We start from the raw sequence: 23,749 nt of genomic DNA on the forward strand, positions 1-23,749 counted from the left end.
CCTACATGAGGCAGGAAATGGGTCCCGCTGGATTGTCTTCTATCTACTCCAGCCCTCAGTGCAATGCTTGGTACACAGTAAGTGCTTAATATCACTTTTAATAGTAATTGTTAAGCACTTAATATGTGCCAGGCACTGCACTAAGCACTGGGGTAGATAGAAACTAATCAGTCATATTTATTAAGTGCTTACTGTGTGCAGAGAATTGCACTAAGCACTTGGGAGAGTACAATAATAGACAGACACATTCCTGGCCCACAACGACCTTACAATCTAGAGGGGGAGATGGATGTTAGAGAAGCAGCGTGGCTCAGTGGAAAGAGCCCGGGCTTTGGAGTCAGAGGTCATGGGTTCAAATCCCGGCTCCGCCACTTGTCAGCTGTGTGACTTTGGGCAAGTCACTTCACTTCTCTGGGCCTCAGTTCCCTCATCTGGAAAATGGGGATTAAGGCTGTGAGCCCCCCCGTGGGACAACCTGATCACCTTGTAACCTCCCCAGTGCTTAGAACAGTGCTTTGCACATAGTAAGCGCTTAATAAATGCCATTATAAACATAAATTACAGCTATATAATGTGGGGCTGAATAAAGGGAGAAAGTCAGGGCGGTGTCAGAGTGGGAGAAGAGGAAAGGAAGGCTTACTCAGGGCTTAATCAGGTCGGACACAGTCCATGTCCCATCTGGGGCTCAGTCAATCCCCATTTTACAGTTGAGGCAAGTGAGGGTCACGGAGAAGTGAGGCGACTTGTCCAAGGTCACACAGCAGACAAGTGGTGGAGGGGAGATTGGAGGCTAGGCCTTTCTGATTCCCATGCCCATGCTCTTTCCACTAGACCACACTGCTTCTCGTGTTAAGTGCTTATTGTGCTTACTGTATGCCAAGCGCTGTGCTAAGCGCTGCAGTAGTTACGATACGATCACATCGGATACAGTCTAAGGGCCCCAGGCAGAGCCTCAGCCACATTTGGGGGAAAGGGGCGGCTCAGCTTCAAGAAGAGGCCCACGGCAACCTGGCATGGAGCAGAAGGGAGAGGCAGGGCTTCTTGGAGCAGCCAGGTGGGAAGGGGAGAAAAGAACAGACAGCAGACGCTGAAGACGACTGAAGTTTTAATTTACAAACAACATTCGGTGAACATCGACGACCAAGTGCCTCGGGCCTGGATTCCTCCTGCCCCACAAAACCCCCTGAAGTACAAAGCTAGAAAAATAGCTATTTTCCAAAGCCAAGGTGGGGGTGGCGAGCAGCAAGTCCCATGGGGACTGTGGTCCCAAGGGTTCTGGAGGGGCAGGAGGTGTCTCCCCTCCAGCATCAGCGCTCCTGAGGACAAGTGAATGACCTTCACTAGTGTGGGGCACAGGCATCTCTCTCCAGGGGCTCTGGCTCTCTCCCTCTCTACCCCAGCCCGTGCTATCCCAAGGGAGGTAGGGGTTCCCTTCCTGGCAATACCAGCTTTAGGAGACAGCGGGAGCAGGCGCAGGGGTGGAAGCAGGCTCAGGGGTGGGCGCCGCCTCTTTCTGCACCAGCTCGGGCTCATCCTCTCCATCCTGCGGCGGGTGGACGAGTACCTTGTCCAGGATGCCGAACTCCTGGGCCTCCATGGGACTCATGTAACGGTCCCGTTCCATCACAGACTCTGAAGGTGGGAAGGGGGCTGGACCATCATCCATCTGCCCTTCCCACCAAGGATTGTGTCCACCCCTCCCCACCCGCCAAGAATGTCCGGGTAGAGCGAAGGCCTAGCCTCCCTGGAAGTCAGACCAGCTACCGAGACCAGTCATAAGACCAGCCTGGGCCAGGGAGAGTACGCTGTCATTCTGCCCCAACCGGGAAGGAGGCCTGTTGGTCCTGGCCCTCACCTATCACATCCAGGGGTTGTTTGGTGTGCTTGGCATAGATGCCATACAGCTGTTTCTTCAACTTCATGATCTCCTCGGCCTGGATGGCGATGTCAGTGGCTTGGCCCTGTGTGTGGAGAGGGAGCGGGGAGCCGGTGAGCCAGAGGCAACCAATCCCCCGTCACCCACCTTCCTGCCCCTAAGCGGGGTCAGGCCCCATTTCCCCCATCGTCATCCACGGCATCGTTGGATGCCAGGCGGGCAGGGCCAGCTTTTGCTGCCACCGGTCAGCCTCCCTCCCCCACCTACAGGGTGTCCCCGGGCCCCGGGCTCACCCGGGCCCCTCCAGAGGGCTGGTGGATCATGATGCGGGAGTTGGGCAGAGAGTGGCGCATGCCCGGGGAGCCAGCCGCCAGCAGCAGGGAGCCCATGCTGGCTGCTTGCCCCACGCACCAGGTGCAGATGGGATTAAGAATGTACTGCATGGTGTCATAGATGGCCAGGCCAGACGTCACCACACCTCCTGCGGGCCAAGGAGAGGGAAACGGGGGGCTCTGGACACACCATCCCCCTGAGCGGTTCTCCCGGGCCCTGCCTCCTGCTCCCCCGACCACTGCGGTCCCCGATGAATGGTGCTCCGAGTTCGCCCCCCGTCGCTCTTCCGAACGCGCTCTTTCTCCACAACCAGAGGCCGTTCCAGACCAAGCCCCCTTTTCAAAGGGCTCCTTGTCTTCCACCAAGTCATCCCTCCCATCTCCAGCCAAGCTGCTCCTTTAAGGCTCCCCGAGCCGACCCCCTCCAGGAAGGCCGCCCCGATTGAAGGACTTTCCTCCGTGGACCCCCGGCCCCCACCTCCCGGTCACAGTGGCATTTGAGCTGCCAGATCTACCGGTGGGCCAGCCGTCTTACCTCCATCCTTGAGGAATCCCGCCTCATCACCAAATGACTCACAGAGAGGACCTGGTCAGAGCCCACCTGTGCCTGGCACTGCTCAGAGTAAGTGAAACAAAAGGGGTCTCCCACTCCCTAGGAGCTGACCCTCGGAATTGGGACCGAGTACGGTGCGCGGTCCTCTAATAGCCAGAAGCAGCATGGCTTAGTGGAAAGAGCCCGGGCTTGGGAGTCAGAGGACGTGGGTTCCAATCCCGGCTCCACCACCTGTCTGCTGTGTGACCTTGGGCAAGTCGCTTCACTTCTCTGTGCCTCGGGTACCTCGGCTGTAAAATGGGGATTAAGACTGGGGGCCCCACATGGGGCAGCCTGATTACCTTGTATCTATCCCAATGCTTAGAACAGTGCTTGGCACATAATAATAATAACGGTATTCGTTAAGTGCTTACTATGTGCTCGCTTAACGAATACCATTATTCTTATTACTATTATTAGTGCACTTTGGGCCCCGGGGAATGTTCTAGAGAGGCACAGAGTAGGGTGCTGGCTTCAGAAGTGGCCAGCGGGCACTCACCGGGACTGTTGATGTACATGTGGATGGGCTTCTTGTTGCTCTCAGACTGCAGAAAAAGCAGCTGGGCGATGACCAGGCTGGCTAAGCTGTCATCAATCTAAGGGGAGAGGGGCTGGGGTCAGAGAAGAGGGATGGGGCGGGGTAGAGCGGGTTTGGGCTCTGCACATAGTAAGTGCTCAATAAATACGATTGATTGATTGATTGATTGGGGGGGGCAGTTGCATGCATACTCACCGGCCCCATGACGCAGATAATGCGTTCTCGGAGCAGGCGGGAATAGATGTCATAGGCACGCTCTCCCCGGCCCTGAAGGAGAGGGGAAAGAGGGGAGCTGGAGGGCCGGCGGGTCAGGGGGTGCGGGGAGGGAGCACGGGGAGCCCCGGGCCATGGGCGGCAGGCCCCTCCATCCCCCCGGCCTGGAATGCCCTCCCTCCACACATCCTCTGCCAATTCTCAGCTGTGTGACTTTGGGCAAGTCACTTAACTTCTCTGGGCCTCAGACTGTGAGCCCACTGTTGGGTCGGGATTGTCTCTATATGTTGCCAACTTGTACTTCCCAAGTGCTTAGTACAGTGCTCTGCACACAGTAAGTAAGTGCTCAATAAATACGATTGACTGATTGATTACCTCATCTGTAAAATAAGGATGAAGACTGTGAGCCCTCCGTGGGACAACCTGATCACCTTGTAACCTCCCCAGCGCTCAGAACACTGCTTTGCACATAGTAAGCGCTTAATAAATGCCATCATTATTATTATTATTATTATCTGCCAAGCTAGCTCTCTTTCTCCCTTCAAAGCCCTACTGAGAGCTCACCTCCTCCAGGAGGCCTTCCCAAACTGAGCCCCCCGCCTTACCTCCTTCCCTACCCACAGCACCTATATATATATGTTTGTGCATATTTATTACTCTATTTTACTTGTACATATTTATTTGGTTTCTATGGTTTGTTTTGTTGTCTGTCTCCCCCTTCTAGACCGTGAGCCCACTGTTGGGTAGGGACTGTCTCTACATGTTGCCAACTTGGTCTCCCCCTTCTAGACTGTGAGCCCGCTGTTGGGTAGGGCCCGTCTCTCTATGTTGCCAACTTGGCCTTCCCAAGCGCTTAGTACAGTGCCCTGCACACAGTAAGCGCTCAGCAAATACGATTGAATGAATGTGGGCCTGACGGAGGGGTGGCCGGGGGAGGGGACTGGGGCTGGGCTGAAGCCAAGAGTGGATGGGGATTCCCTCGCTGTCTCCCCTCCTGAGCCCACTGTTGGGTAGGGACCGTCTCTATATGTTGCCCACTTGTACTTCCCAAGCGCTTAGTCCAGTGCTCTGCACACAGTAAGCGCTCAATAAATACGACTGATTGATTGAGAAGCAGCTTGGCTCAGTGGAAAGAGCATGAGCTTTGGAGTCAGAGATCATGGGTTCAAATCCCGGCTCCACCAACTGTCAGCCGTGTGACTTTGGCCAAGTCACTTCACTTCTCTGTGCTTCAGTTACCTCATCTGTAAAATGGGGATTGAAACCGTGAGCCCCCCCGCGGGACAACCTGATCACCTTGTAACCTCCCCAACGCTTAGAACAGTGCTTTGCACATAGTGAGCGCTTAATAAATGCTATCATTATTATTCTTCTTCTTCTCTGGGCCTCAGTGACCTCATCTGTAAAATGGGGATTGAAACCGTGAGCCCCCCCGCGGGACAACCTGATCACCTTGTAACCTCCCCAGCGCTTAGAACAGTGCTTTGCACATAGTGAGCGCTTAACAAATGCTATCATTATTATTATTCTCTGGGCCTCAGTTACCTCATCTGTAAAATGGGGATTAAGACTGTGAGCCCCACATGGGACAACCTGATCACCTTGTAACCTCCCCAGCGCTTAGAACAGTGCTTTGCACATAGTGAGCCCTTAATAAATGCTACCATTATTATTATTATTATTCTCTGGGCCTCAGTGACCTCATCTGTAAAATGGGGACTGAAGCCGTGAGCCCCCTCGCGGGACAACCTGATCACCTTGTCTCCCCCCCTCCGCGTTTAGAACAGTGCTTTGCACATAGTGAGCGCTTAATAAATGCTATCATTATTATTATCATTATTCTCTGGGCCTCAGTTACCTCATCTGTAAAACGGGGATTGAAACTGTGAGGGCCCCCCCCCCGTGGGACAACCTGATCACCTTGTACCTCCCCAGCGCTTAGAACAGTGCTTTGCACATAGTGAGCCCTTAATAAATGCTACCATTATTATTATTCTTCTTCTTCTCTGGGCCTCAGTTCCCTCATCTGTAAAATGGGGATTGCAACTGTGAGCCCCCCCGCGGGACAACCTGATCACCTTGTAACCTCCCCAGCGCTTTGCACATAGTAAGCGCTTAACAAATACCATCATTATTATTATTATTATTATTATTGATTGCCCACGGTCCGGGCTCCTTACGGTTTGCTCCACGACGATGGGGATGAGGGGGCGGGCCCAGGCCGCCGACCGGTGCAGGCCTCGGAGTGCCAGCTTCGGCTGGAGCGGCCGCTGTGAGGCGAGGGAAACACAAAGCTTGCTTGCCCTAATCGGGGGTCCCCAACCCCCTCCTCCCTCCATGGCAGCCCCCCTCACCCCTGGAAGCCTTAGGGGCCACCGCTTTGGAGACGTCTCCCCCACTCCCGGTCGCCATTCTCGCCCCCCGAGCCCCCTCACCGCTAGCCGGGCCCACATCTCGCCTCACGCTCCAACGGCGACTGCGCCTGCGCCGCCTGCTGCCCCGGAAGTGATTCCCTCCTGCCGCCCTCCGGAGCCTGCGCCGCCTCCTCCTCCTGCCCCGGAAGTGATTCCCTCCTGCCGCCCGCCGGAGCCAGACTACATTTCCCAGCGGGCCGTGCGGGCGACTGCGCCTGCGCCGCCTCCTGCCCCGGAAGTGATTCCCTTCTGCCGCCCGCCGGAACCAGACTACATTTCCCAGCGGGCCGTGCGGGCGGGAGCGAGCGCGTGCGCGAGCGCAATTTGAGCGGTTTTTTTTATCAATCAATCGTATTTATTGAGCTATTACTGTGTGCAGAGCACTGCATTAAGCGCTTGGGAAGTACAAGTTGGCAACATATAAAGACGGTCCCTACCTAACAGTGGGCTCACAGTCTAGAAATCAATCAATAAATCGTATTTATTCATTCAATCGTATTTATTGAGCGCTTACTGTGTGCAGAGCACTGCACTAAGCGCTTGGGAAGTCCAAGTTGGCAACACAGACGGTCCCTACCCAACAGCGGGCTCACAGTCTAGAAGGGGGAGACAGACAACAAAACCAAACATACTAAGAAAATAAAATAAATAGAATAAGTATGTACAAATCAAATAAATAGAGTAATAAATTCATTCAATCGTATTTATTGAGCGCTTACTATGTGCAGAGAACTGGACTAAGCGCTTGGGAAGTCCAAGTTGGCAACATAGAGAGACGGTCCCTACCCAACAGCGGGCTCACGGTCTAGAAGGGGGAGACAGAGAACAAAACAAAACATATTAACAAAATAAAATAAATATGTACAAAGCAAACCAATCAATAAATAGAGTAATACATATGTATAAACATATATACAGGTGCTGTGAGGAGGGGAAGGAGGTAAGGCGGGGGGAGAGGGGGAGAGGAAGGAGGGGACTCAGTCTTGGAAGGCCTCCTGGAGGAGGTGAGCGCTCAGTAGGGCTCATCATCATTATTATTTAAAAGGAGCAAAACCAAACGCTCTGAAACCGTTCCACAAAGATTTTGAAGAAGGTAGGGACTGTCTCTATAGCGCTTACTGTGTGCAGAGCACTGGACTAAACGCTTGGGAAGTCCAAATTGGCAACATATAGAGACAGTCCCTACCCAACAGTGGGCTCACAGTCTGAAAATGACATTTATTAAGCGCTTACTATGTGCAAAGCACTGTTCTAAGCGCTGGGGAGGTTACAAGGTGATCAGTTTGTCCCACGGGGGGCTCACAGTCTCAATCCCCATTTTCCAGATGAGGGAACTGAGGCCCAGAGAAGTGAAGTGACTTGCCCAAGGTCACACAGCAGACATGTGGTGGAGGGGGATTAGAACCCATGACCTCTGATTCCAAAGCCCGTGCTCTTCTCCACTGAGCCACGCTGCTTCTCTTTAATGAATTAATTCATTCATTATGGCATTCATTCATTCAGTCGCATTTATGGAGTGCTTTCTGTGTGCAGAGCGCTGGACTAAGCGCTTGGGAAGTCCAAGTTGGCAACATATACAGTCGTTCATTTGTATTTATTGAGCAATTAATCAATCAATCAATTATATTTATTGAGCGCTTACTGTGTGCAGAGCACTGGACTAAGCGCTTGGGAAGTCCAAGTTGGCAACATATAGAGACAGTCCCTACCCAACAGTGGGCTCATATTAACAAAATAAAATAAATAGAATAGATATGTACAAGTAAAATAAATAGAGTAATAAATATGTACAAACATATATACATATATACAGGTGATTCATTCATTCATTCGTATTTATTGAGCGCTTAATCAATCAATCAATCAATCATATTTATTGAGCGCTTACTGTGTGCACAGCACTGTACTAAGCGCTTGGGAAGTACAAGTTGGCAACACACAGAGACGGTCCCTACCCAACAGTGGGCTCACAATCTAGAAGGGACTAGAAGGGTCTAGAAGGGCTTAATGTGTGCAGAGCACTGTACTAAGCGCTTGGGAAGTACAAGTTGGCAACATCTAGAGACGGTCCCTACCCAACATTCATTCATTCATTCATTCAATCGTATTTATTGAGCACTTACTGTGTGCAGAGCACTGGACTAAGCGCTTGGGAAGTACAAGTTGGCAACATCTAGAGACGGTCCCTACCCAACATTCATTCATTCATTCATTCATTCAATCGTATTTATTGAGCACTTACTGTGTGCAGAGCACTGGACTAAGCGCTTGGGAAGTACAAGTTGACAACATCTAGAGACGGTCCCTACCCAACTTTCATTCATTCAATCAATCAATCGTATTTATTGAGCGCTGTGTGCAGAGCACTGGACTAAGCGCTTGGGAAGTACAAGTTGGCAACATATAGAGACGGTCCCTACCCAACATTCATTCATTCATTCATTCATTCATTCAATCGTATTTATTGAGCACTTACTGTGTGCAGAGCACTGGACTAAGCGCTTGGGGAGTACAAGTTGGCAACATATAGAGACGGTCCCTACCCAACATTCATTCATTCATTCATTCAAGCAATCGTATTTATTGAGCGCTTCCTGTGTGCAGAGCACTGGGCTAAGCGCTTGGGAAGTACAAGTTGGCAACATATAGAGACGGTCCCTACCCAACAGTGGGCTCACAGTCTAGAACTGGGAGGTCTAGGAGGGGGAGATAATAATAATGCTGTCTCCAGCAGCAGCAGTCCCTCCAAGAACAGGGGCAGGGCCACTTTCTCTTTATTTCCAACTGTTACCACCACTCGCCTGGGAATCCTTCTGCTCAGCTACATCATCATCAATCGTATTTATTGAGCGCTTACTATATGTGCAGAGCACTGTACTAAGCGCTTGGGAAGTACAAATTGGCAACATATAGAGACAGTCCCTACCCAACAGTGGGCTCACAGTCTAAAAGGGGGAGACAGACGACAAAACAAAACATATTAACCAAATAAAATAAATAGAATAAACATGTAGGTATCAAATTCTAGAGACTATGTGCAAAGCACTGTTCTAAGCGCTGGAGACTCTTCCCCACACCCCCGTCCATCGTTCAGCTCTCTCTCATTTCGGGTGTGTTTGAGGGTGATAGGGGTCTTGAAGCATAAGATAGGGGCCTTGTGTTGCCAACTTGTACTTCCCAAGCGCTTAGTACAGTGCTCTGCACACAGTAAGCGCTCAATAAATGCGATTGATTGATTGAAGCAGCTTCCTCGTCTTCGGGGGGTTGCATCTGGCCTCCTCCGGGAGGCCTTCCCAGACTGAGCCCCCTTTTTCCTCTCCTCCTTTCCATCACCCCCTCCGCTCTACCTCCTTCCCCTCCCCACAGCACTTGTATATATTTGTACAGATTTATCACTCTATTTATTTTACTTCTACATATTTACTGTTCTATTTATTTTGTTAATGATGTGCATATAGCTATAATTCTATTTAATAATAATAATAATAATACTGGTATTTGTTAAGCGCTTATTATGTTCTAAGCGCTGGGAGGTTACAAGGTGATCAGGTTGTCCCACGGGGGGGGCTCACGGTTTTAATCCCCATTTTACAGATGAGGTAACTGAGGCACGGAGTGACTTGCCCAAAGTCACACAGCTGACAAGTGGGTGGGATAATCCTATCCCGACTGGATTACTGCATCAGCCTCCTCTCTGATCTCCCATCCTCCTGTCTCTCCCCATTTCAATCCATGCTTCACGCTGCTACCCAGATCATCTTTGTGCAGAAACGCTCTGGGCATGTTACTCCCTTCCCCTCATTTTCTTTTGTTAACATGTTTTGTTTTGTTCTCTGTCTCCCCCTTCTAGACTGTGAGCCCGCTGTTGGGTAGGGACCGTCTCTAGATGTCGCCGACCTATACTTCATCAATCGTCATCATCATCAATCGTATTTATTGAGCGCTTACTATGTGCAGAGCACCGTACTAAGCGCTTGGGAAGTACAAATTGGCAACATATAGAGACAGTCCCTACCCACAGTCTGAAAGGGGGAGACAGAGAACAAAACCAAACGTACTAACAAAATAAAATAAATAGAATAGATATGTACAAGTAAAATAAATAAATAAATAGAGTAATAAATATGTACAAACATATATACAGGTGCTGTGGGGAAGGGAAGGAGGTAAAGCACTTAGTACAGTGCTCTGCACACAGTAAGCGCTCAATAAATACGATTGAATGAATGAATGAAAGTGGCGGAGCCAGGATTTGAACCCATGACCTCCGACTCCAAAGCCGGTGCTCTCTCCACCGAGCCACGCTGCTTCTATTTGTTCTGACGATTTTGACACCTGTCTACATGTTTTTGTTTTGTCGTCTGTCTCCCCCTTCTAGACTGTGAGCCCGTTGTTGGGTAGGGGCCGTCTCCGTGTGTTGCCGACTTGTGATTCCCAAGCGCTTAGTACAGTGTTCTGCACACGCTAAGCGCTCAATAAATCCGAGTGAATGAATGAATTGTATCGCACGGGCTGGTCCCGGGCTACAGAACTGCCACCTTCCTGCCCCGGGAGTCTGGGTCAGTGTCTCCTTTGGGGGACCGGGACACCGTCCCACCCAACTGCTTCAGCCCTTCAGGTGGGGTCTTAACCCGGAGCGAGGGGGAGTGTGTAGGGGCTTCCCTTTCCCGTTTTTCCTCCTCCCAACTCGGGGTCACCTTGGCAAGATGGGATTTTTGAAGAGCTTTTAGGGTTGTCCCGGTCAGGCCCCAATGAGAAGCAATGCGGCCTAACAATAATAGTAATAATAATAACGATGACAGCATTTGTTAAGCGCTTACTCTGTGCAAAACACTGTTCTAAGCGCTGGGGAGGATACAAGGTGATCAGATTGTCCCAAGCGGGGCTCACAGGCTTCATCCCCATTTTCCAGACGAGGTAACTGAGGCACAGAGAAGTTAAGCGACTTGCCCAAAGTCACACAGCTGACAAGTGGCGGGGCCGGGATTTGAACCCATGACCTCTGACGCCAAAGCCCGGGCTCTTTCCATTAGGCCACGCTGCTTCCCTAATAACAATAATAATTATAGTACTTGCCTAGAACAGTGCTTTGCACATAGTGAGCGCTTAATAAATGCTATCATCATTATTATTATTATTCTCTGGGCCTCAGTGACCTCATCTGTAGAATGGGGATTGAAACTGTGAGCGCCCCCGTGGGACAACCTGATCACCTTTTAACCTCCCCAACGCTTAGAACAGTGCTTTGCACATAGTAAGCGTTTAACAAATACCATCGTTATTATTATTATTATTATTATTGATTGATTGCCCACTGTACGGGCTCCTTACGGTTTGCTCCACGACGATGGGGATGAGGGGGCGGGCCCAGGCCGCTGACCGGTGCAGGCCTTAATTATAATAATAATTATAGTACTTGCTAAGCACTTACTATGTGCCAAGCAATGTTCTAAACATGGGTAGATACAACTCGGTGTGGGCAGGGATCGTCTCTATTGCCTAACTGTACTTTCCTTAGTACAGTGCTCAGCACACAGTAAGCGCTCACTAAGCAGCGTGGAAGCAGCATGGCTTAGCGGAAAGAGCACGGGCTTGGCAGTCAGAGGTCGTGGGTTCTAATCTCGACTCCGCCAATTGTCAGCTGTGTGACTTTGGGCAAGTCACTTCACTTCTCTGGGCCTCAGTTACCGCATCTGTAAAATGGGGATTAAGGCTGTGAGCCCCACGTGGGACAACCTGATCACCTTGTATCATTATCATCATCATCATCATCAATCGTATTTATTGAGCGCTTACTGTGTGCAGAGCACTGTACTAAGCGCTTGGGAAGTACAAGTTGGCAACATATCTACCCCATAGTAAGCGCTTGCTTAACAAATACCATCATCATCATTATTATTATTATTCTTATTAATACGATTGAATGAATGAATACAAGTTAATCAGGTTGAACACAGTCCCCATCCCTCATTGGGCTCACACTCTTAATCCCCTTTTTATAGATGAGGTAACTGAGGTCCAGAGAAGTTAACTGACTTGCCCAAGGTCACACAGCAGACACGTGGCAGAGCCGGGATTAGAGTTCAGGTCCTTCTGAGTCCCAGGCCCGTGGTCGATCCACTTAGCCACGCCGCTTCTCCATGGAGAGAGCACGGGCCTGGGACTCAGAAGGACCTGGGTTCTCATCCCACCACCACCACTTCTGTGTTGTTTGACCTTGGCCAAATCACTTCACTTCTCTGGGCCTCAGTTACTTCATCTATAAAATGGGGAATAAGAATGTGAGTGTCACGTGGGACAAGGACCGTGTCCGACCTAATGAAAGCTGCGTGGCTTAGTGGAAAGGGAGTCGGAGATCATGGGCTCTAATCCTGGCTGCGTCACTTGTCAGCTGTGTGACTTCGGGCAAGGCACGTAACTTCTCTGTGCCTCAGTTACCTCATCTGTCAAATGGGGATTAAAACTGTGAGCCCCAGGTGGGACAACCCGATTACCACGTATCTCCCCCAGCGCTTGGAAAAGTGCTTGGCACAGAGTAAGTGCTTAACAAATACTCCCATCATCATTATTATTATTATCTTGTATCTATCCCAGTGGTTTAGTACATGGTAGTACATGGCAAACAAGTGCTTAGAACAGTGCTTTGCACATAGTAAGCGCTTAACAAATGCCATCATTATTATTATTAGGCCGCATTGCTTCTCACTGGGGCCTGACCGGGATACCCTAAACGCTCTTCAAAAAGCCCATTTCAAAACAAAACAACACGAGAGGGAGCCCGGCTAGTCGTGGTGTTTTGAAGGGGCATTTCGGTCTGCTTGGCATGCGAGGTTGCGGGGACGTTGCGGTGCCGGCCGGCTGCTTCACCTCTCCGCCCTCCCATCCCCGATGCCCGAAGGAACCAGATGACGCTCAGAGAGGGACCCCGATTTATTTGCTTTGTAGGGAGGGCCCCGGGGGATGGGGCGCTGATCCTGGGATCATCTTGGCCTCTGGCCGGGCTGGGCTCCGCTCCGCTCGACAGTTTGGGAGAAGCAGCCCGAGGAGGCGATGAGGGTTTTCTCCTTCCCCACTCCTCGTCTCCAGGGCACAGGCTTCTCCACCGCTTTCTGTTCGAGGACTCAGTGAGCCGGCCTTGAGTGGGAGGGGTCCGAAGAGCCGCTGCTGGGGGGGATCGCAAGGGGTCGGTGAGCTGAAAAAGAGAAGTTAAGGTGTGGGCCAGAGCGAAGACTGTCTTTTAGACTGTGAGCCCACTGTTGGGTAGGGACTGTCTCCATATGTTGCCAACTTGTACTTCCCAAGCGCTTAGTACAGTGCTCTGCACACAGTAAGCGCTCAATAAATACGATTGATTGATTGATTGATTGAAGACCCACTGTTGGGTAGGGACTGTCTCTATATGTTACCAACTTGTACTTCCCAAGCGCTTAGTACAGTGCTCTGCACACAGTAAGCGCTCAATAAATACGATTGATTGATTGATTGATTGATTGATTGATTGAAGACGCTGGCCACTTGCCACCTTGGCTCGCCCCGATCTTTCTCCGCGCCCCCTGGTGGCCATAGGGGGGACTGCAATGGCGCCTGCTGCAGCTGCCCCCCCCCCTCGATGGGGGAACATTATTATTATTATTATTAGTACTACTATTATTATATATTATATTATATTATATTATATTCATTATATCATATTCATTATATTATATTCTATTATATATTACATATTATAATATTATATTATATTATATTATATTATATTATATTATATTTTATTTTATTTTATTTTATTTTATTGTTATATTTGTTAAGCGCTTACTATGTGCCAAGCCCTGTCTAAGCGCTGGAGGAGATACCAGGTCATCAGGTTGTCCCACGGGGGGCTCCCACTTTTAGTCACCGTTTTAATAATAATAATGATAGCGTTTGTTAAGCGCTTACTATGTGCAAAGCACTGTTCTAAGCGCTGGCGGAGATACCAGGTCATCAGGTTGTCCCACGGGGGGCTCACACTTTTAGTCCCCATTTTAATAATAATAATAATGATAGCATTTATTAAGCGCTTACTATGTGCCAAGCCCTGTCTAAGCGCTGGAGGAGATACAAGGTCATCAGGTTGTCCCACGGGGGGCTCACACTTTTAGTCCCCGTTTTAATAATAATAATAATGATGATAGCATTTATTAAGCACTTACTATGTGCCAAGCCCTGTCTAAGCGCTGGAGGAGATACCAGGTCATCAGGTTGTCCCACGGGGGGCTCCCACTTTTAGTGCCCATTTTAATAATAATAATAATGATAGCATTTATTAAGTGCTTACTATGTGCAAAGCACTGTTCTAAACGCTGGAGATACAAGGTCATCAGGTTGTCCCACGGGGGGATCACACTTTTAGTCACCATTTTAATAATAATAACGATAGCGTTTATTAAGCGCTTACTAAGTGCAAAGCACTGTTCTAAGAGCTGGAGGAGATACCAGGTCATCAGGTTGTCCCACGTGGGGCTCCCACTTTTAATCCCCATTTTAATAATAATAATGATAGCGTTTGTTAAGCGCTTACTATGTGCAAAGCACTGTTCTAAGCGCTGAAGGAGATACCAGGTCATCAGGTTGTCCCACGGGGGGCTCCCACTTTTAGTCCCCATTTTAATAATAATAATAATGGTAGCATTTATTAAGCACTTACTATGTGCAAAGCACTGTTCTAAGCGCTGAACGAGATACCAGGTCATCAGGTTGTCCCACTGGTGCTCACACTTTTAGTCCCCATTTAAATAATAATAATAATAATAATGATAGCATTTATTAAGCGCTTACTATGTGCAAAGCACTGTTCTAAGCACGGGGAGGTTACAAGGTGATCAGGTTGTCCCACGGGAGGCTCACACTTTTAGTCCCCATTTTAATAATAATAATGATGATGACATTTATTAATGCTATCCCCTTCTCCTTCTCCTCAACATGCTATCCGACCTTGGCTTCACAGACTCCGTCCTCTCCTGGTTCTCCTCTTATCTCTCCGGTCGTTCATTCTCAGTCTCTTTCGCAGGCTCCTCCTCCCCCTCCCATCCCATTACTGTAGGGGTTCCCCAAGGTTCAGTGCTTGGTCCCCTTCTGTTCTCGATCTACACTCACTCCTTTGGTGACCTCATTCGCTCCCACAGCTTCAACTATCATCTCTACGCTGATGACACCCAGATCTACATCTCTGCCCCTGCTCTCTTCCCCTCTCTCCAGGCTCGCATTTCCTCCTGCCTTCAGGACATCTCCATCCGGATGTCTGCCCGCCACCTAAAACTCAACATGTCCAAGACTGAACTCCTTGTCTTCCCTCCCAAACCCTGCCCTCTCCCTGACTTTCCCATCACTGTTGACGGCACTACCATCCTTCCCGTCTCACAAGCCCGCAACCTTGGTGTCATCCTCGACTCCGCTCTCTCATTCACCCCTCGCAACCAAGCCGTCACCAAAACCTGCCGGTCTCAGCTCCGCAACATTGCCAAGATCCGCCCTTTCCTCTCCATCCCAACCGCTACCCTGCTCATTCAAGCTCTCATCCTATCCCGTCTGGACTACTGCATCAGCCTTCTCTCTGATCTCCCATCCTCGTGTCTCTTCCCACTTCAATCCATACTTCATGCTGCTGCCCGGATTGTCTTTGTGCAGGAACGCTCTGGGCATGTTACTCCCCTCCTCAAAAATCTCCAGTGGCTACCAATCAATCTGCGCATCAGGCAGAAACTCCTCACCCTGGGCTTCAAGGCTGTCCATCCCCTCGCCCCCTCCTACCTCACCTCCCTTCTGTCCTTCTCCAGCCCAGCCCGCACCCTCCGCTCCTCTGCCACTAATCTCCTCACCGTGCCTCATTCTCGCCTGTCCCACCATCGACCCCCGGCCCACGTCCTCCCCCGGGCCTGGAATCCCTCCCTCTGCCCACCCGCCAAGCTAGCTCTCTTCCTCCCTTCAAGGCCCTACTGAGAGCTCACCTCCTCCAGGAGGCCTTCCCAGACTGAGCCCCTTCCTTCCTCTCCCCCTCGTCCCCCTCTCCATCCCTCCCATCTTACCTCCTTCCCTTCCCCACAGCACCTGTATATATGTATATATGTTTGTACATATTTATTACTCTATTTATTTATCTTACTTGTACTATCTATTCTATTTATTTTATTTTGTTAGTATGTTTGGTTTTGTTCTCTGTCTCCCCCTTCTAGACTGTGAGCCTGCTGTTGGGTAGGGACTGTCTCTATATGTTGCCGACTTGTACTTCCCAAACGCTTAGTACGGTGCTCTGCACACAGTAAGCGCTCAATAAATACGATTGATTGATTGATTGATTAAGTGCTTACTATGTGCAAAGCACTGTTCTAAGCGCAGGGGAGGTTACAAGGTGATCAGGTTGGCCCACGGGGGGCTCACAGTCTTCATCCCCATTTTCCAGATGAGGGAACTGAGGCCCAGAGAAGTGAAGTGACTTGCCCCAAGTCACACAGCTGGCAATTGGCGGGGCCGGGATTTGGACCCATGACCTCTGACTCCAAAGCCCGGGCTCTTTCCACTGAGCCACGCTGCTCCTCATTTTCCAGATGAGGTCGCCGGGGCACAGAGAAGTCAAGTGACTTGCCCAAGGTCACACAGCAGACAAGTAGCGGAGGCGGAATTAGAACCCACCACCTCTGACTCTCAAGCCCGGGATCTTGCCACTAAGCCACGCCGCTTCTCTATACGTAATAATAATGATAATAATGGTACCTGTTAAGCACTTACTATGTGCCAATCACTGTTCTAAGCACTGGGGGGGATACAAGTTAATCCGGTTGGATACAGTCCCTGTCCCGCATTGGGCTCACAGTCTTCATCCCCATTTTTTACAGATGAGGTAACTGAGGCACAGAGAATAATAATGATAATACTGATGGCATTTGTTAAGCACTTACTAGGCGCAAAGCACTGTTCTAAGTGCTGGGGGGGATACGAGGTGATCAGGTTGTGGGGCTCACAGTCTTAATCCCCATTTTACGGATGAGGGAACTGAGGCCCAGAGAAGGGAAGTGACGGGCCCAAGGTCACCTAGCAGACAAGTGGCGGAGCCGGGATTAGAACCCATGACCTTCAGGCTCTCATCATCATCATCATCATCATCAATTGTATTTATTGAGCGCTTACTGTGTGCAGAGCACTGTACTAAGCGCTTGGGAAGTACAGGTTGGCAACATATAGAGACAGTCCCTACCCAACAGTGGGCTCACAGTCTAAAAGGGGGAGACAGAGAACAAAACCAAACATACTAACAAAATAAAGGAAATAGAATAGATATGTACAAGTAAAATAAATAAATAAATAAATAGAGTAATAAATGGTTCTCCGTCCACTACGCCACGGGTCCCCCACCCCGCACTCTACCTGTGTGGATGTGGATGAGGCTGAGCCCGGCGGAGAGAGCAGCCCCCAGCACAAAAGCCGACACGGCGATGCCCACTACAGGGGCCAGCTCCAGTCCGTGGGAGACGGGGGAGGATGGCTCCTTGCGTGGGCCCCCCTTCTTCGGCCGCTCTGCGGGGGGAGATGGGCCTCGTTCCAGGGGCAGGAAGACCCGCAGCTAGGAGTGTCACCAGCTCTGGGTCCCACCTGGGACCTGGCTCTCCCCTCGGACCTCAGCTGCCCCGGACTCCAGCCCAGTCCCCTTCCAGAACCTAGGCGGAGGCATCCCGGCCCTCAAGCATCTGGAGGAGGAGGAGGAGGGAGGCCGTGGGGTCTCACCCAGGGGAGGCTGGCGGGAGGCCCGGGGAGGCCAAGGCACGGTGACGATGATGGGCTGGGACAGAGTGCGCGGGTTCCGGCCTCGCCCCCAAGACTCCTCGCTCTCCTCCTCGCTGCCGCCACCACCCATACAGGCCTCATCCTGGGAGAGACACTGAGATGGGGCGGGGAATCAGTTTGCCGCTCTTACCGCCACACTCCCTCCCACCCCGCAGCCTCCTCCACCCATTTTCTGCCCACTCGCAGCCTGCGCTAATCATTACGGTGGTCTTTGCGCGGCGTTCGCTATGTGCCGAGCCCCCAAACTAAGCTCTGGGTTGGATACGAGGTCATCGGGGCAGACAGGGGCCCCGTCCCATGCGGGAAACTCTGCTTTTCTGACTGGCTGAGGAAGTGGAACGGGGGTGGCGGCATCCCGGCCCACCTCTCCTCCCGGACCCCGGGTGTTCGGGTCCCCAGCCTCCCCTCCCTCTGTCACAGACCGGCGGGGGCTCGTGGGGACCGGGCGGGGCAGCCCCCCGGTGACAGAGCCCCAGCTGGCAGTGCAGAAACTGCACGGAGGCGTTGAAGAGGGGCCGCAGTCGGAAGCTGAGGCGGGTGCGGTATGGGGCTTGAGAGGACGCTGCGAGGAAAGTCACGGACGGCTCGGCCGGACAGCCTCCGCGCAGCACCAGGAAGGGGGAGCGCCGGGCTGGGTCCGAAGAGGGTGACACGAAGCAGAGGCGGAGGGAGAGGCCCCGGTTGGGGCCGGGCCGGGCCAGGGCAGCCTACGTGGAGAGAGTCAGCTGGCAGCATGGGATGCGGGGGTCTCGGCCCCAATCCCCCTCCCCCCGTCCTCGGTCTCGATAATTGCTCAGGTGACAGAAAGAGCACTGCTTGTTCGACCCCCCACCCCCCCCCCACTCCCCGCAGTGGCAGGGGTCACCTCCACAAAGACACGGCTGTCGGCGGGCACAGTGCATGGCCCGGGGAGCTTGTGAAAGGCGTCAGAGCCGTAGACCTCCAGGCTGAAGAGTGGGCGGCGGGGCTGGGGATGTTGGGGGCCCCCGGCCAGGCTGGATGGGGTGCAGGTAAACTACAAGAGAGGCAGAAGAGAGAGAGGGTCCCTCCCTTTGCTGCCATTTTGGATTCCCCAGTGAAGAACGACACCCTGCCGTGCTGACTCCAAACTCAGGGCAGAGAGAACTCCGAGGTGGGGTTGGAACCCAGGGGTCCCTTTCTCCTTAAAGAGCCATCAACGCCTCCCTCCCCCAGCCCCCCGGCCCCAATCCTGGCCTAGCAGCTGGGCTGAAAGCCAGGAATTCCATCCCTCGGCTCTTTGCCCGCCCACCCTCCCCACCAGCCCTACTCACATTAATGGTGTGGACTCTGTCCTCTCCTGGGTGTGACTTGGGACCGTCTCCGGGGGACAAGTGACTGAGACGGACCTCGGGGAAGTGGGACAGGTTTCTTCCTGGCTCCAGATTCTTCTGACTCGGATTGGGTTTCCCCACCCAGGCCCCTGGGGCATCACAAGGGGACCCTCCCCTCTTCAAGGAGTCAAGAGCTCCCGGTCTTTCTGCATCTTAGCGAGAGAGACCCCCCCCCCCCCCACCCCTTGGTCATCGTCCCCCCGCCCCAACGCTCTCTCCCTTCCCCCTGGCTTACGGTGTTGTGGTAGTGGGCAGGATCTCCCCGGGCCTGAGTCCCACAGCCATTCAGGGGGGTCTCCAGGTAAAAGTGGCTGTGGTTGGAAGTGGCGGCACACCTGGGGTCAGCCAGGGAGACCTGGGCGGGGAGCAGTCCCTGGGCCTGAGCCCAGAGGGGGAGATGGAAGGAGGAAAGGAAAGAGGGAGGGGAAGGAGAAAGGGAGGGAGGGGAGGAGGAGTATCCAGGTCAGAGGGCACGGGCTGAGCTGGCTTTGACGTGGGTTAAGGGGGGTGATGGGATGTTGGTTCAGATCCGGGAAGGTGAAGAGACTTCAAGGAATGAGCCCCGCCCTGGGAGCCGGAGGGCCTGGGCGGCAAATTTGGCTCCATCAGTCGCCTGCCTTGTGACCTTGAGCAAGTCGCTTCACTTCTCCGGGTCTCAGTTTCCTCAACTGTCAAATGGGGATCCAATAGCTGTTCTCCCTTCTACTTAGATTTGAGCCCCGGGTGGGTCAGGGCCTGTGTCTGACCAGACTGTCTTGTACAGCGCTTGGCCTATAGGAAGCGCTGAACATATACCACGGTTCTCATTAACTCTTAGTTTAGCTGGTTGGGGGGTGAGGGGTGGTCTCTCACCGCCAGGATGTCCTTGCTCACGTGGGCCACCATCCTACCAGGGTAACAGGTAACAGATACGGCATCACGGGGCCCACCCTCCATCAGCCGTCCCACCAGCCTCCGCCACTCCTCTCCCGGAATCTTGGGGGCCGCCAGGGAGCCGGAGGGCGGCTGGGACGTTTCCCAGGTCTGGGCAACTGGAGATACAGATGAGAGAGAGAGAGGCAGGTGGAAAGAGGGGGTCGCTTGCTAGGGCTCTGGTCGGCCCCAAAGGCGCCACGTTCTTGCTCCCTCCCACTGCTTCCGCCCCAGGCTCCCTTTCTATACCTCTTCCCCCCACCCCTCCACCGTGCCCACTGCCGAGCTGCCTTTGAGTCCCCCTCTGACCTGGAGGGATGGGAGAGCAGGGAGATAGTTGGGGGGCAGGGCATGGGGATTCTGAGACAGAAGGCAAGTCGGGGAGGGGACAAGGGGACACGGGGAGGCAAGAAGTCCGGCTTCTCTTCAGAGGGCGAGGAAGCAACAAAGCTGATGCACCCCTGGTCAACCCCGGCCCCTCCTCTCCCTCTTCCCCTGCACCTACCTGTCCTGCCTGGCATGGGGAGGAAGAGGAGAGAGGAGTGAAGGAGGAGGAGGAGGAGGAGAAGGGTCGGTTCCAACATCCTGCTGACCACAGAGGCAGGGAAGTTGTCCGGGCTGCCAAGGGTAATTGGATGGACCACACTCTTCCCCCACCCTGTGACTCCACCCTAAGGCCCGCCCTCCCCTCCGCCTCCACCTAGGCTAGACCCCTCTCCTGGCTCCCGTCCACTCAAAACAGTCTTCTGTTGCTCTGGAGATCAAACCACTGCAGGACTCCAGGGAGGTGGCCTTGAGGATCCAGGCGGAAAGGGGAAAAGTTGTAGATGTGCTCTCCAGGCAGGAAGTGGAGCTGGGGCTGGGCAGGGGGCAACCCCCACCCCCCGCCCCGCCCCCCTGGAGCTGGCTAACTGCAGGATTCCCCCTGCACCATCATCATCATCATCAATCGTATTTATTGAGCGCTTACTGTGTGCAGAGCACTGTACTAAGCGCTTGGGAAGTACAAGTTGGCAACATATAGACAGTCCCTACCCAACAGTGGGCTCACAGTCTAAAAGAACTGTGAGAGGCAGTTGGCAGTGAGAGGCAGACACCACAAAGGGCAGCGCATGATCTGGTTCTGTCCATTTCTCTACCCCCTCCTAGAACGGGCTGGGGGATTTTGCAGCAGAGGAGCTGTGGGAATCGGGGGGGGGGGGGAACCTGGGTCAGGGGGCTACCCAGCTCAGCTGAATTCTCTTCCCTGATCTCTTAGAACAGGGCTGACTGGGGACCGGGCAGGGGGCAGCCCTTCTGGAGGGATCCAGACCCAGGCTCCAGGGCAAGGAGGCTCTGGGGAGGGGAGAGGGAAGAGCCAGACTGAGGTGGGAAAGGGACTTTTACTCCACGTCTATTAGCCGCTGGGCACATGCTCCCAGGGACCGGCTGGGGCAGGAGCCTGAGATGCTGTGGGCGCCTGTGCAAGCGGAGCTTCACCCACCCTGCCTGGACCATCTCGTGGGGCCCCGGTGTAACCACGGGTAGCCGAAACCCAAGCCGACTTCAGCAGCTGTGGCTCAAGGCCACGGCTGCGGGGGCGTGGGCTGGATGGTGCCACTGGCCCGCCTTGGGTATTAAGGGTTCTCAGCCTGGCCTCCGGAGATCGGATGTGGCTCCGGGAAGATTAACAGGGTCAGGGCTGCACCTCCCCAGAAGGGGAGGAAAGAAGGGCCAGGGCTGGCGGCCTCACCTCCCCGTAGACGGCAATTGGGTGGGTCATGCTGCCCAGCCGCTCCCCTGCCCAATCCCCCCCGCCCCCCGGTTCTGCAACCTTGGGATTTTTACCGCTCCACAAACAAGACCCCCAAAGGGGCAACCCCCGCCCCCACCCCACAGAGAGGCTGGCTGGCACTGGCCAGGGTGGGAAGTCGGGCCACATTTCCCTCTGCCCCCTCCCGGCTCCCCCCCACCCACCCCCCTCCCAGCAGACAGGGGCCCGGCTTGGTCCAGAACACACAGCTGGGGAAAGAGGGAGGTTTTTATTTTCAAGCTTCTAAGAAGGGTTTACAAACAACGGAGTTTTTTTTGTTTTTTAAAAAAGGGGAAACCGAGCTGCTCAGGGGTACCAGTCCAGCCCCACTGGTATCCTGAGCGGCCTGAACTGAAGGGAGGAGCCCGAGGCTCTCCCTACTCTAGCCCTGCTTCTCCTGAGCCACGCCTGGGGGGGGGGGAAGGGGGAGGGAAGGGAAGGTGGGCACCCCAAGTAGAGGGAAGACACGAGGCGCCAAGAAGGGAGGGTCGGGAATCAAGCCCAGGCCTCAGAGAAAAACTTCTAGGTGGCTCCTTCCAGTCGCCAGCCCCCGCCTTGACTGGATGAGGCCTAAAAAAAAAACCCAACAACCCAGGGAAGGGAGGCCAGGGAAAAGCAGGACACCATTGGGCAGGGGGGTTGGGGAGGGAAGGAGAGAAGGCTTGAGGGGTATCAGCTCCAGAGTCGCCGGAGGAGCAAGACACCCGCCTTTTCCTCACAAGGCTCCAAAGGCCCAGGAGAGATGGGTAGGGGAAGAGGGACCCTGGCTAACACTGAATGGGGGGCGCGGCAAGGCCAGCAGGTACACCCACCCACCCATCCACCCACTCACACCCACCCAAAAAAACAAAACCAAAAAAAAAAAAAAAAGACAAAAGCAGGCAGCTATTAAAAAAAGGCCAAAGCTGGCCCCGAGACCTTGCAACTTTGTGAGTCATTCCGACTGGTGCTGTCGCTGGTAAGAGGGGGGGCGGGGATGGGAGTCCAGACCTTTCGCGGGACGGAGCAAGAACTCCCGTGGCCCCCAAGCCCGATCTGCTCCCCCCCAAGGGCAGACCAGCACCCCGGGGGGCCCTGGCGAGTCGGGGCTCTCCATCGCCCCGTCCCAAGGATCCCGGACTCAGAAAGAGAACAAGCTGGCTTTTCCCTTTCAGTACAGAGAGAAGTTAACTCCTAATATTTAACATGCGGATTGTTGTAAATATAATAATAATAATATATAATATAGAGAGAATATAGTGAAAGGCTACGCCTATATTTTATCAGCTAAATCCACCTAAGTTTCCTCACCTTTGGTGTTGGTTGGCTTTGTTGGTTGTTTTGGGTTTTTTTTTTTTGTGGTTTTTGTTTTTTTTTTTTTGTTTTCCATTTGCGTGGCATGCATCACCAAAAACATCATTATGAAACCCTGTCTCCCCTGAAGCCCGAGGCACCAGAAGACAAGGACACAACCTCTCTGGGGAAGGCTCGAGGGACCCGGCCCCCCCGCCCTCCCCAGCTGTTCACGAGTCAAATGTTTGAAAAAAAAAAACAACCCACCAAAAACAATAAGAAAAAAAATGCAATAAAACTGCATTTTCCTTTTGTCTACAGAGGCCGGGGAAAGAAATCCCACTTAAGAGGCAGTCAAGGTGGGAGGGGGAAGCCGGCCGGAATGATTTTCTGGTTTTTCCTTCGGCCTGGTGTGGAAGCCCAGGAGAGATTCGTCCCTGAAGACTGGCCAGGGGGGACGATGGGGTGGGGGGGAAGACACACATGGGAATGGGGGCGGGACAGCCCCCAAATAGGCTGGTGGAGCTGCCAGCACTGAAGGGAGGAATCCCGGAGACGTGGATTTCTAGCTGAGTTGTCACTGGCCCGCATCAATTTCCCACTAGTCCGTAAACCCTGTCGGCAGGGATAGCGTCTACC

General features: G+C 52.9%; 2 protein-coding genes across 3 annotated transcripts; both read right to left on the minus strand.

Annotated features, from left to right (window-relative positions):
• Positions 1-1,092: 1,092 nt before the first annotated feature.
• On the minus strand, positions 1,093-6,026 carry LOC119919790 (caseinolytic mitochondrial matrix peptidase proteolytic subunit). 2 transcript variants are annotated; one of them, XM_038740488.1, is made up of 8 exons: positions 5,987-6,026; positions 5,732-5,821; positions 3,534-3,605; positions 3,300-3,396; positions 2,170-2,357; positions 1,856-1,961; positions 1,446-1,632; positions 1,093-1,316 (listed from the first exon to the last, which is right to left on the minus strand). In XM_038740488.1, the coding sequence occupies exons 1-7, from the start codon at positions 6,002-6,004 to the stop codon at positions 1,451-1,453; spliced, it is 753 nt and encodes a 250-aa protein (XP_038596416.1). In that variant the 5' UTR covers positions 6,005-6,026; the 3' UTR covers positions 1,093-1,316; positions 1,446-1,450. The 2 variants fall into 2 exon arrangements, with proteins under 2 accessions (XP_038596416.1, XP_038596415.1); XM_038740487.1 differs by having other exon boundaries at positions 1,093-1,632.
• Positions 6,027-12,985: 6,959 nt separating this feature from the next.
• TGFBR3L (transforming growth factor beta receptor 3 like) lies at positions 12,986-20,583 on the minus strand. Its single transcript, XM_038740480.1, has 9 exons — positions 20,552-20,583; positions 19,987-20,165; positions 19,370-19,513; positions 19,075-19,149; positions 18,648-18,797; positions 18,205-18,489; positions 17,723-17,876; positions 17,366-17,515; positions 12,986-13,157 (listed from the first exon to the last, which is right to left on the minus strand). The coding sequence occupies exons 1-9, from the start codon at positions 20,565-20,567 to the stop codon at positions 13,087-13,089; spliced, it is 1,224 nt and encodes a 407-aa protein (XP_038596408.1). The 5' UTR covers positions 20,568-20,583; the 3' UTR covers positions 12,986-13,086.
• Positions 20,584-23,749: the final 3,166 nt, after the last annotated feature.

This window comes from Tachyglossus aculeatus, chromosome X1 (assembly GCF_015852505.1).
Source record: "Tachyglossus aculeatus isolate mTacAcu1 chromosome X1, mTacAcu1.pri, whole genome shotgun sequence".
In the NCBI taxonomy this organism is placed as follows: Eukaryota; Metazoa; Chordata; class Mammalia; order Monotremata; family Tachyglossidae; genus Tachyglossus; species Tachyglossus aculeatus.